This window comes from Silurus meridionalis, chromosome 3, assembly GCF_014805685.1.
Source record: "Silurus meridionalis isolate SWU-2019-XX chromosome 3, ASM1480568v1, whole genome shotgun sequence".
NCBI lineage: Eukaryota > Metazoa > Chordata > Actinopteri > Siluriformes > Siluridae > Silurus > Silurus meridionalis.
In genome coordinates this window covers 18,398,156-18,415,255 of record NC_060886.1, presented here as the reverse complement: position 1 = coordinate 18,415,255, position 17,100 = coordinate 18,398,156, and the positions used below count along the sequence as shown (strand labels likewise).

General features: G+C 36.1%; 1 protein-coding gene across 1 annotated transcript in view; it reads right to left on the bottom strand.

Annotated features, from left to right (window-relative positions):
* Positions 1-1,197: 1,197 nt before the first annotated feature.
* rapgef4a (Rap guanine nucleotide exchange factor 4a) overlaps positions 1,198-17,100 on the bottom strand; it is a 35,896-nt gene continuing 19,993 nt past the window's right edge. The window contains 26 exon segments of the mRNA XM_046845586.1: positions 1,198-2,241; positions 2,486-2,540; positions 3,456-3,520; positions 3,840-3,927; positions 4,039-4,089; positions 4,300-4,390; positions 4,530-4,708; positions 5,133-5,258; positions 5,850-5,947; positions 6,790-6,936; positions 7,777-7,855; positions 7,966-7,996; positions 8,116-8,204; positions 9,108-9,258; positions 9,534-9,612; positions 10,332-10,417; positions 10,581-10,687; positions 11,482-11,628; positions 11,813-11,889; positions 12,036-12,096; positions 12,373-12,457; positions 12,849-12,984; positions 12,987-13,031; positions 14,546-14,667; positions 14,821-14,927; positions 16,460-16,521. Coding sequence (XP_046701542.1) covers positions 2,114-2,241; positions 2,486-2,540; positions 3,456-3,520; positions 3,840-3,927; positions 4,039-4,089; positions 4,300-4,390; positions 4,530-4,708; positions 5,133-5,258; positions 5,850-5,947; positions 6,790-6,936; positions 7,777-7,855; positions 7,966-7,996; positions 8,116-8,204; positions 9,108-9,258; positions 9,534-9,612; positions 10,332-10,417; positions 10,581-10,687; positions 11,482-11,628; positions 11,813-11,889; positions 12,036-12,096; positions 12,373-12,457; positions 12,849-12,984; positions 12,987-13,031; positions 14,546-14,667; positions 14,821-14,927; positions 16,460-16,521 — 2,492 coding nt within the window. The 3' untranslated portion in view covers positions 1,198-2,113.

The window sequence follows — 17,100 nt, the reverse complement described above, 5'->3', positions numbered from 1 at the left end:
ATGTTGGTGTTAAGTAGATGCCACCAAACAGCAATCAAAACAAGTAGTTAAGTTAAAACTCTCCCTAAATTAAAATAAAGTACGGATATGTGAAAAAGCTACTTAAGTACAGTAACAAATTACATTTACTTCATTACTGTCCACCACTGAGTAAGAGTGGTACAATATGCCCTTATGCACGTTTACAGCATTTGGTAGATACCCTTATTGAGAGTATGGCTGGGATTTGATCTCATAACCTTCATCTCCAAAGTCCAATGGCTTAACCATTAAGCTACTAAGAGGCTCAGGAAGCTTAGCAGCATACCCTGACAAGCAGTTCATTAATGTTTGGGTTCAGTTTTGTGCTGGGGAAACTCTCTGGATAGAGTGAAGGTGTGTATCCGCATGGTAAAATGAGTTATAATCTATACCTGTTTGTAATTTTAATAAGCCACTCATAGGTTAAATGAATATCACTGATTATTTAATTATATTATATATTTAACAGTATGTGAGAGTCAAATAGTCATGGCTGTACAGAGCATCTCCAAAGTTGTTGCCAGTAGGCAGTGGTTGCATCTACCAGATGTGGTCTAAAGAACAACAGCTGGTGAACTAATGACAGGGTCATGGGCTCCAAAGGCTCATTAATGCATTCTGGCAGCAAAAAACAGTCTGCCTAATCTGAACACATAGAAGAGCGCAAATTACTTACACAAAGTGAAAAAGCAAAAAGCAAAAAGTTAATGCTGGTTATGATAGAAAGATGTCCACCAAAGAAAGCACAGTGGGCTTGGAAACATTAGACCTGGAGCACCAAGAAAGAAAATTGTCCACCAACCTAAACGTTGCAAAACAAAAACAACCCCTTTATGGCAACGGTATTCTCTAATGGCAGTGCCCTATTTCAGCAAGATGATGCTTCTTGACACGCTGCAAAATTGTTGAATGGTTTTAAGGAACATGGCCGATAGTTCAAGGTTTTGGCTTGGCCTCTAAATTCCCCTGATCTCAATCTAATTAAACCTTTTTGAAGGATGTGCTGGACAAACAATTCCGATACTTGGAGGCTCCACCTCACAACCTACAGGAACTTAAAGGATCTGCTAACATCTCGGTGCAAAATTCCGCAGTACATCTTCAGAGCTGTTTTGTGGAAAAACGCAGACTTACGCGACAATTTTATTTTATCAATAATCAAACCAGAACTGACTATTCAGAGCGGCATATAAGCTTCCTTTTAATAGACTTCAAATATTTACAAAATGCATACATCCCTCAGTAAACACTCTGATTATTTACACAGTGCAGTCGACATATAACAGTTAAAATGTTGAACAGAGCTTACCCACAGACTTCTAAAATGTGCTTGGGGTCCCTTGATTTAATGATGAAATAATTTCATGCTGAGGTGCAAACGAAGTAACACTTAATATTACATCAGATGCACAACATCAACAAACCCGATTCAAAACAACTTGTGTGCAAAAATAATAGAACACACCTTGTACTACATTCATCACAAGATCATCTGCAATTCAACAAGCTCACTGACTCTCCACCAAACAGAACAGTACAAGAAATAAACAGATAGTTTTCCAGATTCCTGCTTAAAACCTTTGAGGTTTTTGTAGACAGTCCAGTCTTTGAGCATTTTTGATGGATATGAAAACAATTATAAGACAACACCTCAGCATGTCAGAAAAATATACTATGTACATACAGGTACAAAAAACTGCAAAAGATTGTCTTTGATAATTCCTTATGCGTTAAAATGAAAACAGCATCCTACAAATGGCACATATAATATATATGTGGGTATGCTCATGGTTTCCGCTGATCATGTTGAGGAAGAGCTCTTTTGGCTTGTCATATATACTCACTCAACATTTAACAGGAAAAGCTATACACCTGTTTAGTCATGCAATCTAATCAGCCATTCATGTGGCAGTAGTGTATAATATACATCTGCATGGTTTAAACATTGTGCTGCTCCCACCTGACTGGCTTATTGGATAATTGTGAATGAGCAGCTGTATAGCTGTTCCTATTAAAATGGCCCGAGTATATACAGCTAGCTTATTCACTGGAAGGAGTGAAGCAGCATGAGTTTGTCCTTGGTGAGCAGGGCTCAGGGGCGTCGGGGCTCCAGCTTGTGAGAAAGTTGGGAAAGAGTACGTTGGTTGTCAATCACACTGATTTGTCGCACATAGAGCCGAACATCCTGGTGGTTCTTGGTGGCTTGAGGAGCTTCATGGTCTATAAACATGTTAAAATGGTGGATGAAAAAAGTGGATCAGATTGCAAGTAATTGTGTGTGGTTTGTAATTTAATGTTTAATATAATTAGCATTATAATTAAAATACTAACTTGTTAAAATTGCAATTATATATTATTAAAAAGAATTATAATACTATACAAACCAAATGACAAAACACACTGCACATAACTTGCTGAATAGCATCTTAAACAGAATTACATGTTCTTCGTGCTATGGACTTACTGAAGGGTTGACTTCTGCAGTATCTTATTATCCGCACTGTGTTGGCAATCATTCGCTGAAAAAAGTATATCAGCATTGTATTAATCTAACACAGAGCTATTTGAATGCAATATATAACCAGTTTTAATTATTATATTTTAAATACATTTTTTACTTTTCGATTGCATATTATTCAGTAATTCCTGTGGATATTGAAGTATCTACTGGGAAGGTGCCTGTCAAAAGTTTGGAAACACTTGGACCTGTTAATATGCTAAAATTAGGTAAAAGGCAAAAACACACAAGAACTGGACAGTGAATGACTGGAAGAAGTCCATATTAGTTATTTGTGGCTTAAACCGAAGAAATTATGTAGTAAAAAACAAAAGAAAAATATTACCTGATTGCCTCACACCCACAGTCAAACATTGAAGTAGAAGCTTAATGCTTTGAAATGGTTTTGAATAATGGAATGTCTACGTCTTATATTTTATAAGCATTATTTAAAAAGCAAACTGTCGGCTGTAGTGTTATTTAGCATGGAATGGCCTGCAAAGTCACCGCACCTATATCCTATCGCAAGGTCAGAAAGAAATGTCCAACTAGCAAAGAGCACCTTTGGCAAGTTTTACAAGAGGCATGGCAAAGTATTTCAGCTGAATGTTTGGAGAAACTAACTGTCCAGATGCCAAGAGCGGGTAAAGCTGTTATTCATGACATGGAGGATTTTTCAATGAAAATAAAGATTAACATCTAAATATTTTTATATCTGTTTGGTCATTTCCCTTTACCATTAAATTACATACGTTTTACATAAAAAAAAGAAAAGACACATGCATGTGTTTCTTAAAAAAGATACAAGTCTTTCCAAACTTTTGACCGGCACTGTACTTATTCAGAAAAATAAAGAATGGTTCATAGTTTCGTACATTTAAAAGGGTTAAATATCCCTAGATAAAATTCTTTAACCAAGGATTTTAAAAAGACTCACCATTTTCTCAAAGTTCACCAAACTGTCAACAAATGTCTTGTTGCCTTCATGAGTAAACGTCATATCTGACAGGAACAACAATAATAAACAATTATATATATTCTGATTGCTTGATATATATATATATATATATATATATATATATATATATATATATATATATATATATATATCAAGTAATCAGAATTATAGTGCTTTCTTGATCTTAATAACCTCATCTATGTTCATAGTATGTTCAGATATATTTTATATCAGATACGTCTCTATATTCAGTTATAACCCTGTCTCCACTACAATCTTCTCTGTGGTTTGCTTACTGCAGACTTTTCCAGAGAAAAATGGATGTTGTTAAAAGGGGATAGGACAGGTCTAATTTGCACTCACCTTTAATCAGTAAAGGCATGAAGGGGATGATGGGAGGATCTAGTTTAGCAACAGTGAGGCGGTAAGCTCTGTGGTTTCTAGAGGGGTCCTGAAAGGTTCAAAGACAGAGTTGGAACGGGCCAAAAAGCAAATGAGAGATGCAATTTGTTTACTACTTACTAAATTCACTTTAAATCATATTAACACAATTTTAGCTTACCATCAGGTTTTCATACTCTGCATAAACCTTTTTAAACTTGCTGGGCAGTTTCTATAACGAGCAAGGAGTAAAAATAAATTCCAGAATATCAGATGTTCATAGATTTACTAATTAGGGTATGTGTATGAGTTCTTATAACGTGTATCTCGTAAACACAAAACACCTATGCACTGCTATTACATACAGTACTGTGGAAGTTTAAATCTGACCCCAGTGTATAATGATGATAAAGATAATGATGAATATGCTATAAAATCGTACCTCCCACGTCTGGTTTAGCCGGCTGACTGCTGGATTACTTAATCCCATTATAATAGCAAAGAACGAGTTCAGATTTCTAAACTCTTTACAGCTAAGAAAAAGAAAGATGCAGACAAACAGGCATAAGTTCTTTAAATCATTCATTTAGAAACCATAACCACCCTAGAATCTTTGTAACACTTGTAAGTCATGAACATTTGTAACTAATAGGCAAAATGAATGTGTCTCACTGGGCAGCAATCTTGATGAATTTCTTAAGCAGCTGGACACGTTTGCTAAGGGTGGAGCAAAGACATACTTCCGTCACCACCCACAGTTGGATCTCATTGAACCGGCGTAGAAAGAGATCTAGGTTGGCTGTCGCCTTTTTGAAGTGCTGCCGGCCAAACGTGTGGTAAATCAGCTCGTGCTGAATGAAGAGCAGAGTGAATTTAATCAGTTCTGCTGAAAGAAACCAAGCTTCATCATTTCCCATATGAAAACACTCGTGCTTTTACACTGAAGTGTGTATGTGTGTGAGTGTGTGTGTGTGTGTGTGTGTGTGTGTGTGTGTGTGTGTGTGTGTGCCTTTAGTCGTCTGTGAGCACTTGTTAATGTGATCCTATTGCATTCTCTTGTGCTATGCTTTACTATCTGCCAGTGTTATTTATAGGTGTTTATTTTGTAATGTGTTCTTTCCTTTTAGATCCTGAATTGCACAATGTATATTTGTGGAAACACCTGTAGATTTTGCATGAAATATATTTATTTTTGTATGGTTGGATTCTATTCTGTAAGTCACTTTGCATAAAAGCATCTTCTAAACAGATCAATGTAAATGTGTGCATGTTTACCTCATGCACACAGTTGAAAAGTTCCCATTCATAAAGGGTCATCTGGTAGGCCACCTCTTTGGAGCTCATTAGCTCAAGGGTGGACATGGAGCCAGCAGCTGGTCCCTCTTGCTCTGGTAGTGGACTCTGCATTCACAATAGAGCATAATAATCAATCAGGGTAATCAAAACTCATGAAATGAAACAATAAGCTTGTGCACTTGTAAAAAAACATGTTTTGTTTCATAGACATGAATAATTAAACATATATTGCTTCTATACCATGAATAATTGATTTCAAAGATTTAGTTTCTTGTTGATTATATTCCCCTGAGGGATTTTCAAAAAACAGGAAAGTTATATTTATATTGCTGGATCACTTCATGCATCCACTAAAATACAAAATTTACATTTCATTTGTTTTAAATGAAAATATTGTTTTATTATTGACCAAGATTATTAACATGGATTATTACCAGTGAACAGCCGTGCACCTTGAGTAATATGCCAGAAAATGCAATGCATATCTAGCATTATCTCGCATATGTAGATAGAATAAAAATTAGTTTTTGTGTCGATATTGAAAAAATAGTGTAAAATAGTGTGGTTTTGCACTCTTTATTTTAGCAACTATTTTAGGAAACCCTCTATTAAGTGTTCAATGAAAATCAAAATTAAAACAAAACAAACAAAAATTTTTTCTTCTTTTTTAAGTTGAAGCTTCTGGCTTTCATTTACCAAGGAGTGAATCTGCTCCCTAGAGCAGACAAAGAGACGACCATTAATGCTGAGGGAGGAGAAGATGGACACTTCATTGGGCTTCAGGACCACTTTATCTAAAAAAAAAAGAGAAAATTATTTTACTAAATAATAATAATAATAATACTTTTCAACATGATACAAACACATTAAAAAAACTCTCCAGATTTCACACAGCCCCAAGCCTAATAAGTGATTAGAGCTATAATTATCGGTGGTGCCAAAAATCCTTGGTCATGGTTTCAGTCTAAATATAGTGTGTCATTATTGTTTTGGAGCACTCACACACTTTTCCTGACGCAGGGCCGAGGAGTGTGTGTTCCCCTGCTTGGTTGTCATAACAGAGTGGTTACAGTTCAATAATAACTCTGAGCTCTCACTCACTCTCCCTTTTATCATCACAAACCCCTCAATGACAGTCATGCTGTAATACATCTGTGTATTAACCAGGTTAATACATCAACCAAATTTACTAGTATTCACCATTGTATGATTTTTGTTGTAATGTTTCTACAACTAAAGTAACCATACAATGGTGAATACTAGTAAATTTTCAGATTTGATCATGTGTGGGTGTGTGTGTGTGTGTGTGGTGTTTATAAAGGTCATTATTAGGCCATAATATAAAAGCTTGTCTCCTCTCCAGCAGCCACAGTGGTGCGCAAAATTTTATACAATGCAGCAACAGTGATACACTGCTGAGAATAAAGCTTTGTGTGGCAAGCAGCCAGAGGTCACACACTTAGAGAACATTAACATAGCCATTCATCAAATACACTTGAAAAATTAAAGTGGTATAATGAAGTACTTATCAACTTTTAAATAACCATTTTTTACAGGAGGCGAATCCATGCTAAAAATGACTAATAACAAAAGAAGTAGACTGTGCATGGGTAAATACAGGCGTGTATGTTCTCACCACCAGCTGAGTTGAGGTGAATCAGGAGAAGGTTTTCTTGTGAGCCCAGTTTATCTGATACAGCCGACACAACATCTCTGACACAAGCAGATACAGGCACTCTGATGGTGGTGTAAGTGTGATCACAACAGTACACCTTAAACAGAACTGCAGGTAGAAAATACAGAAGTGATTAAATGCATGAAAGAAAGAGACTAATGTTCTAAATATATACGGTTGACGAGGAGTCAGTGACTTTGGTTTAACACTTTATCAGCTGATCAACACTTCCGACAGTTTTGACTCTGCTACTAACATTAGATCATTCAATTGTATGTCTTCTGTTTTCCTTGACCGTCAGCATTCACGGTAAATTTGAATATTCTTTCTGTCTAACGTGTACAATACTGAGTGAAAGTCTAAGGGGCACACTAAGAAATAGTGTAAATCAAATGTGTCTTCAAAAATCATGCAGTTAATGTTTTCAGCATAAAAAAATGACTATTAACAATAAACAAAAGCAAACTGAACAGAAGTCATGATCTGATAAAACAACCATTTGTCTTTATAAATGCATCAGCAGTCTCAAATACAAAACTGACTGGTTAGCTTTTATAGGAATCCTAAAAAATCTGCAACAGTATCTGGAGACTTTGACTCTTCCATGTTTGCAGGTAAAACCTGATTATGTTCTCTTTTTGTGGAAGTTCTTTGGAATGTGGTCTATTGCTTTATAAAAGTTCACGAACAAAAAAATTTTTTTCAACAAAACTTAAATAGCTAAATGATTTCTGGTTTATGTAAAACATAATTTAGTGCAGAGACAAGAACATGATGTGAATATGTAAAAGCTACATAAGGCCCTAATCACAGTTTAGTAATACATTCAAAAAATATTTTTGCTTTAGTAATCAAATATACTGTATATACCTAGCATTTACTAAATTCATATATTTTAACAGTTAATGAAAGCCATGCAAGTTTGACCTCAAAATCAGGGATACTTACTCTCATCAGTGCTTTTGATTGGCTGACGTTTTTGCAGTTTTTCATCTCCCATGCTGAATTGGCGAAGGAGCACTTTGTGCTGAGAACAGAGGGATTAAGCATAAATTACTGCAAATGTATACTCCTCTGGAACAGCAGGCAATAATGTAAATCGCTCTGTTCTTTTAGAGATGTACTATTTTTCCTTACCTTTTTCTGAGAGGGATTCGCATCATCCGAACTAAAAATAAAAATAAATGATTCTTCATGGTAAGTACCGTATTTGTAACTATCATAATGGCTTTTTAAAAACATTGTAAAGCCTGACCATTGGCAAAATAAGAAGAAAAACAGTCTCACTTCTGTTTGAGGACAGTTTCCAGCTCAGGGAGTTGATCTTTGAGTGCAGGAATTAATTTGGCATCTTCAGACACTGCCATGTAAAAATCCTGCACCACAAAAAAGTAAACTCAATATCATGCAATTATAATGCACAAGTAAACCTGTTTAGATTTACAATTGTGTGCAAAAGTTTGCATTTGGTTTCTGTTTGATCTATGATACATTTTCTGTTCACTTGATTGGGTTACAGTGGTTAGATATACATCAACATTCATTAGCTCAAAACTTTGAATCCCTTTTGACTTGGCCTAATTATTATATTTTTAAATGAACTAAAACTGTCAGCATGTTTCCTTTAAGTCAAGTTTCTAACACACAAACTTATGAGCAGTGTGCCAAATGCAGGCAAGTTAAGACAATGCAATTAAAAAAACATCTTTTACAAGGACTTAAAAAGAAAAATAGATCTTTCTTTTGTAAAAAAAACTTGTACATAATATAATTTTATGAATTTTATGAACATTAAAAACCATAGTTCAGAAATAGAAAGAAAATGAAATAGAGCAGAAAAAATGTAAGAAGTGCCCGCAAGATTTTTTGAAAAATCCGAAACAAATAGCATAATACATCAAAAAGGTCATTAGTGAAACAAAAGCCCACATTTTATCATTTAGAAATATCATTTTAATTGTTCTATTTAATAATCCTGACATTATTTCAGATAATGAAGTACTAATGTATACACCTTTGTGGTTTTATCATATTGAAGTTAAGGTGTGCAAACGTTTGCACTCTACAGTATGTTTAATCAAGCTACATTGTTATGAAGAAAAATGAAATGAAATGTTTCCAAGCCAGTGATGGAAACAAAACCCTGCAAATATAAATGGGGCACTTAGGTATAATAGAGGCCTGTCATTTACTGAAACTGATTCAGAATCCTTTATTCAGATTTGTGACTAAAATGTGAACTGAAGCATTGCCCTTGGTGTTTATGTGCTGATGGAGACCTGGAGGAAAGCCAGAGAGCTCTCCTCCTCCTGCAGGTGGGGGGTGTTAATGGCAGCCCACTGCAGCACCAGACGAATGACTCTCCGCTTGTTGTTCAGAGCATAGTCCAGCCTCTCCTGATCACTGCCCTGAGACACCTGCGCCTGGTAGGTTCACTGAGGTTAAGGACCCAACGCAGAACACTGACCTGGATACAACTAACATCCAAATGTATCTAGATACCATACATTACAATGTTAACATGAATTTGCCGCTGTGGCATTAAAAAAGACAAGTTAAATTAAATAAAAGAGTAGAATTTCAGAGAGGCTTAAAATGTACAATAGCAGGCCTAATGGAAAAGAAGGAAAGAGAAGAAGATAAAATAAAAAACTATATTAAACAATGGGTTTAAAAATGGTAAGTGTTTTAGAGATAAAGGATATTGGGCCGTAAGGAGTGGACACAGTTGCTTATTGGGGATAAAAACACAGTGCATAAGCACAAAGTCATCCAATGCTGGATCTGCAAATAGACATAGAGAGTAAAAGAAAGATTAACACACAGAAAAACACAATGAGACAGAAGAGAAAAAAGCATGTCAGCATGTCCAATAAACATCAGGCCAGACCCCTAAATACTCAGCACATGACTTCGTCTGCATTAGATCAGTGGCAATGTTTAGTACTAAATATAGACTGGACCCTTTCACTCATCATTCACCCAACAGCTCTCATTTAAGTGTCAGATGGAAAAAATGCTGCAGAATACATAGTAAACAATCTACCTGTAAATTGCAACTATAAACGTTGCTTCATTATATGTTGGTTTAAAATCAAGACAAAATTAATTGAAAATGCAGTCTAGAGTTTTCCCCACATTTTTTCAATCTAATTTCTCTTGACTGCTTCATTAGTGTACATGTGAGCATGTGCCTTGAACAAGACATGATTCTCTAAACTATGCAGTTCTACACAGTTTTCTGAACTAATTGTAAAACCATATTAAATTGTTACAGTTCTTGATGAAGCTGTTGCTACAAGTGTTAATGTCATATTAGGTGTTCCATTATATAATACAAAACTGTAATTTGATCAAATGTAGGCCATGTAATAGTTGGAATACTGCTGTACTGAGATGTGTGTGGCTTTCACTTCACCTCAGTCCACATCACACCAGTCTCTTAAAGATTTTTTTAAGAGCACATACCAAATAGTTTTATTCCTTACTTGTGATGAAAGTACCTGACTCTGTAAACTTGGAATCTAGTTTCATGGTCTCTAGGAAGTGTTCAAGAATCTTCTCTGGAGTTCCAGACATCACAGTGTACCTAAAGCACAGAATATGAAATACATTTTTAGTGCATTTACAAAGCAAGCACTAATAACATCTGATAAACTACAGATACACACATTGTGAATTAATCAATGATGGAAAAACATAAGAACGGAATCTGAGAGATAAGAAATAAAGAGGCAATGAAATGGTCATACTTGAGTGGTGAGGAGCCTGCATGGCTGGAGCTTCTGATGTGGCTCTTTTCAAGAACTAGAACGTCTGCTTCATGCTCCTTTAATCGCACTGTATTTGCCTCTACATCCTAGAACTCACAGGCACACACATGCCATATTAAAACAATTACATACATGGGTTAAAAAAACCATTACTGGTTAATGGCAATGGCACACACACACACACACACACACACACACACACACACACACACACAGAATGCTGAATAGTGAGGTCACTATGCTGAAATGACAATGTTGTTAGACAGGAGCACAGTCAGCAGATTGACTGATCCTAGGATCTACAACACACACACACACACACACACACACACACACACACACACACACACACACACACACACAGAGGACAGTCCAATGTACCTATCAAAATGTAACTATATCAGATGAATATACTATACAGTACAGGGTTGCTCAACACTTCTATTAAGTTTAGAGTAACCCAGAATCTGCTGTTGCAATATTTCAAAACCTCCAGCAGAGGGAGACTTTATTTTAGAAATAAACTAGTAAACTAGCAAATGAAAACCTAGTTCTGTATTTGAGTACATGTTCAGATGCAATCACAGTGTATTATATTTATATAAAATATTAAAATAACCATTCAAAACCTAAAGACACAGACAGAAATACCCCAATAACAGACCACATCCTGTTAGAAATTGCTTTTCCTGACCTGAGACTGCTATTGTCTAAATATAGGATTTGCCTGTGTCCACATACAAAAAATCGCAATAAAAGGGAAAAAATATACAATAAAATAAACACACCCAAAACTGTTTATTGAGTAACAGACACTATGTACACCAAATAGCATATTAAATGAACACACAAAATAATAATATTCAAAATATGTTCTCACCCTGAGGATCCTGTTAAAATCCTCTTTATCCACCCTCAGAAAGTGGCAGTTGTCCTCTCGTAGAACGATGGAGGCTGCACGTGGTGCATCATTTACCAGAGCTAGCTTCCCAAAATCATCCCCTTCATGCAGTGTGCAAACCACTCCCTGCAAACACACACACACACACACACAAAATGCAGCATTACAGCCCACTACTGCTCACACCATCAACACTGACACCTCAAAAATAATTTTTGAATTTATTAAACATACACAGAACTCATAGTCACAGCCATCATACTATTAATTAGAAAAAAAATAACAGTAATACAATGATGGCTGATCTTACCTTTCCATAAATTACCACATTTACTGAACCCTTCAGGATGATGTACCATGAGGTCCCTTCCTCTCCCTGGTTAAACACTGACAAGCAATGGATTATAAATACAATCATGTAAAAGAAAAAGAAGAGTGACAGAAATAATTATTCAGTAGAATATCATTGCACAATAAATGAGCTTTAATCCAATCAAATATCCATCTCCATTAGATCCAATTTTGCTACTCACATACTGTTCCTGCTTTTGCATGGGACTCAAAAATAAGAACGCCAGCTAACTCCCTTTTAACCTGAAAATACATCAAACACACACAAAAAAAAAACATTTTTAAAACCTACAGTTTTCTCGTTATCCATGCAATATGTTCATAATCACTACATATACCCTGCTTCTTATTTTAATTTTTGAGAAAACATTTGCACAAATTTTACATTACCCCTAGTCTAAGCAATCGCTCCTTCAAAGGTAATGTGCCAGTGTGTGACCTGAATGCCCATTGCCAGAGCAGGCACAGGGAGACCAGATGTACCTTAATGCAATTTATTATTGCAGCATGTGGACTTACTGTGGTAGAAAGGTGAGATAAGGCTTTTATATGTAGCAGTTCCTCGTAAATAATCTCTAAATCATCTACTGTTCTCTGGCCAGGCCTGGAACAAAAAAGGCAAATATATGTATAACAGTTTCTAACTCTAATTATCATACAAAATTATCATTAAAAAGTTTTTTGGGCCATCAAAGAATAGATAGATTACTCAGTTACAAAAAAATAAACAGTGAACAAGAAACTTGGCTCAACCACAAGCATTACCTCCCCAAATCTTATAATACCATATCCTGTAGTGACTTACTGTATGTTACTTAATCTATGTCTAATCAGCAGTATTTAAAAAAGATCTAAGCAGGAAGCTTGCCAAGACAAGAGTGTATATTAATCAGTGAAGTTCCTTAAGCAGTTCTATTCCTAGCTGTGCCCTTGGGGGGAAACACAATGACAGAACAGCTCTAGAGGTCACTCCTATTTCTGTGGCAGGAACATACTGTTTTCGAAGGATCATTCGCATGTGAGCGTCAGGGCCCATCTGAGACAGGGCAAGGAGGGTGTCTTGCAGTTCCTCCTCACTCTCTTTCTTTTCCTCTTCACTGGGGACTGGCGCATCATCCTGCTCATCATCCAGAAACGATAGAACAGGTACTTATCCTGGAAATTCAGCTCCTGATCAACTGCACCACAAAACAGATGAGCATTATTCAATGTAGCGTGAATAATCACACACGCAAACACATGTTCACCTGGCAGCACATAACATATGCTGTGCTAATTGTGTGTTTATTCTAGTGATTTGCACAAGAAGGAAATAAAGGTTCGGTTAGGATTCTTCTCATGCAGAGAGCAAGCCAGTGCTAGCGCTAGACTGGAGTGTGTGCCAAGAGCGTGCCCACAGAGAGCGACAAAGCCTTCAAATTGCTCCTGCTTCATTCAGCAAATGGAACATCAGCTCAGTTTCAGTCATACAGCTCTTTCACACAGAAACAATGTGTGATTAGACTGCAATTACCTGTAAGGCTGTATAACCAGATGTGACAGTGGACAAATATCATACACAAAGTAAAGCTCATAATATCATTGCAAAATTCTAAAAATGATCATCACCTTCCATGAAAATGTGTATAAATATTAAAAAAAAATTTACCTATTTATTAGCATGTGGCATTTTGAGGTGAAACAAATGTTCACCAGCATTCATTTCTCTCAATTATTCCTCAATTTTGTTTTGGAAAATTCCCCACCCACTAGCCAGAACCCACTATCATGTAACACTTCTAACGAGAAGAATGAAGAGTAACATGTGCTACCTCTGATACACGTGCAGTGAGCCGAGCCAAGCCAACATGCTATGCAGCCTCACACTGTGGCATAAACACATTTGGTGGAAAAGTGCTATCCACCCTCTTCCACATACATAATACCTAGTATTCGTAAACGTCACTGTGGCTAGAGTTACTGATACAGAGACAGTCCTGTCAGCGATGATACGCCAGACATTGATGGCTGTGTCATCATCTAGATTCAAACTCTCAATCGCTTCAGTTGTGTCATCCAGGAACCCTACCAGCCAAGCATTTTTCATTCATCATATAATTGGTTTTAAATGACTGGTTCCCCCACAATTTAATAAAATTCTTCCAAAAATAATTATAAAACTTAAACAATTTATATGTTATGGTATCTTGGTAAGCAATCTATCTGTACAGCAGACAGAGTTATGGAATCAGTGATCCATAATCAAATTTTACAACAGGTATCAGATGCTTTTCCTTCTATGAAGTCTACCCTATTTTGTTTTTCCAATCCTGATAATTAATTTTATGGCTAAAATGCCATTATCCTTATCGTTTGGTCTCATCTGACCACACATGGGTGATTTTTTACTTTTGGTGATTACATAAGATTTATGATTGAATGATTATAGTCATGTTAAGTAGCATTTAAAATGTTTATGTATTTTTTCATCCATAACTCGCAAAAATCTAATTGATCACAGGCAGCAGTATTGCTTCTGGACACAAAGAGATGCAGTTGAAAAAAGCAGGTTAACAATATTGCACATCAGTGGTGCACAGCAATAGTACACAACACTGCCATGCCAAATATTTAAAAACTCTGTTAAACAGAGAAATTGATAACACTATTAAAATGTGTATTTTGTAATAAAGTCTATAACATTGTGACTGACCGTGGTTGAGGACTCCTTCCTCCAGCAACACCTGCCACATCCCAACAGCCTGAACCCGTGTGTGAACACAGGAACTCTGCTGCATCTGCCAGTCAACCAGCTCTGTGCCTACACAACACCGCCTACACACACACACACACACACACACACACACACACACACACACACACAAAGCACCTTTTATACACTGAGCTGTATCAAAATGCCTCTGTTAACGTGTCACACAGCATTAGTCTATTCGAATGCCAGAAAGTCGCTGCTTCATGGATGCTCACTTGTAGGTTTTTAGGTGGTATTTCCTGTCCCGGATCATGTGAGGTGCTTGGGTGAGGATGGCATTCCTTAGCACTTTACCTGCCCGCATGATCTTCCCCAAGGGAACCTACAAATTCACAAATATTTGTATCACCACAGAGGAATAGATTCTTCTGCACTCTGATTGGCTTACACAGCTGTCAATCTGATGATGGGATGGACTCATGGTTTTGGGTTAAAGTGATGGATGGAACAGGATAATTTGACAATTCATAAAGATTTTAAGAAATAGGAAATTGTTACTACAGGTTGCTTGATTCTAATCATCATTTACATGAAATCATTTAAACATTTCAGTAACAAATATTTAGATTTTACATGATCTACAAACTGAAAATGCGGTCATCACTCCAATCCACAAGCACGCCATCACACTTCACAATAAACTTTCTGTTTCCTGACTGCAGCTTATTATTGCTCCTAAAAAAGCCATGTAATAATTATAATGGCAGTGTGTCCTTATGTACATATACTATAAAACACAACTGAAAGTCTCATGCTAAGGAACAAAAGGTACTTTGAATACAATGTAATTAGTGCATTACAATGTGTACTGATGTTAATTATGTTTTGCTTAGCTCTAATTCAGCACTTATAGTGATTGTGTGGATTAAAGTCAAAACAAATAAATTTCTGAGCTCAATCAAGCAGGACAAAGTTTTGTGAGCTAAATTAATTAATTAATCAATAATCATATGTTTTAAATGGTAAACATAATTAAAAGTTAGTGAATTTAAATGTTCTTGTAAGGTTCCCTATAAAACTTATCGTCTCTATCGTCTCTGTATAATCCTTATAGATTTGTCATAGATTTAAATACAGCCAAAAATATGTAGTAATGTGCAAAAAAAAATAAAAATCTTACAAACTAGCAAACTTAGCTATTCTGCCCAATTTAAAAAGTTACATTTCACAAAAGGACATTTCACATTGTCAATATCAACACATTTCAACGTTCAGCCAGATATTCTTTAAATAATTCTATTATAACCTGTAGTTTGAAAAGTTCCTTTAAAAGATGATCTGTTTCCCTTAGAACTTATGTGGTCCAAGAGACATAAACTAGCTTTTAAAGTGTCCGAATGTTTACGCAGGCTCACTGCACAGGCTTTGCTGTATTTTTTTTGTACACAAACATATAGAAATTTCCATTCATGGAAAGGTTGAAGAGGTCCTGCAGGTGCACCAGCATGTGCTGAGCTGCAGGAGATGATCCCCTTCTGTCTATGGAACCCAAAGTCTATCAACCCCCTTCCCCCCACCCCACCCCCCAACCATGTCCTGTACACATGCCAACACACTGCATTTTTAACAGCCCCCTGAACACTCTAATTATGCAATAATTATCTTACAGTGTCTCTCTGCACATACTTTCAGCTATACCTTAAATAACAGTGTACTAATATGGCATGGTTCATTAAGAGACCCTCAAAGTGTCACATATCACGAATTTTTATCAGACTGCAGAATGACTTTGCATCCATCCAGCTGACAAAATCTTTCACTGCAATTTAATTTTATTTGATATTTATTAGAATAGATTAGGTTACAAACTTAATTACACATTGCATTATTTATGCATGAGTAGTATGTTCATACCTTATTTAGATGTCTGGACATTGATCCTAGGGAGTTACCTAGATTCTCTTTGTCAGGCATTCCTATAAACAAGTAAAAAAACAACTGAAATCTTACATTTTTCAAAGTACAACAAACAAACATACACAGCCACAGAAATATGTCCATATCTTTAATAGAATTTGTCTATCAGTTTAAATAGTGCAGCAATGAGACTATAGCAAAAACATTTAAAAAACAACTCATAAATGCAACAAGATAGAGAGACAGCTGCTGGGAATTCATGTTGAGTGTGTGTGAGGATGTGTGTAATCCGTAGAGGCACATCCTGAGGGAGGTCAGGGTGAGGGAGGAAAAGAGACTTGATCTTCACTTAAGGTTACGACAGTAAGCACCACTCCTTCAGGACAAACAGTCCATTTGTAGCATCCGGCCCACTAATACGCTTATCTATTGCACAGCACACCGTTTTTCTCTGCTTAGCCATGGCTCTTTAAATAGACTTTAAAAAAACACTGCTAAAAATATTCTAAAAAGATATCTGTGGAAGCGATAAAAGTATTTCAACCTTTTATTCTGATCACTCTTGTATTTGAAGCAAAAATGCTCTTCTAGGCAAAGGACTTTCTTCAAACGACTTTCTTTAGAAGTCCTAGACAAAG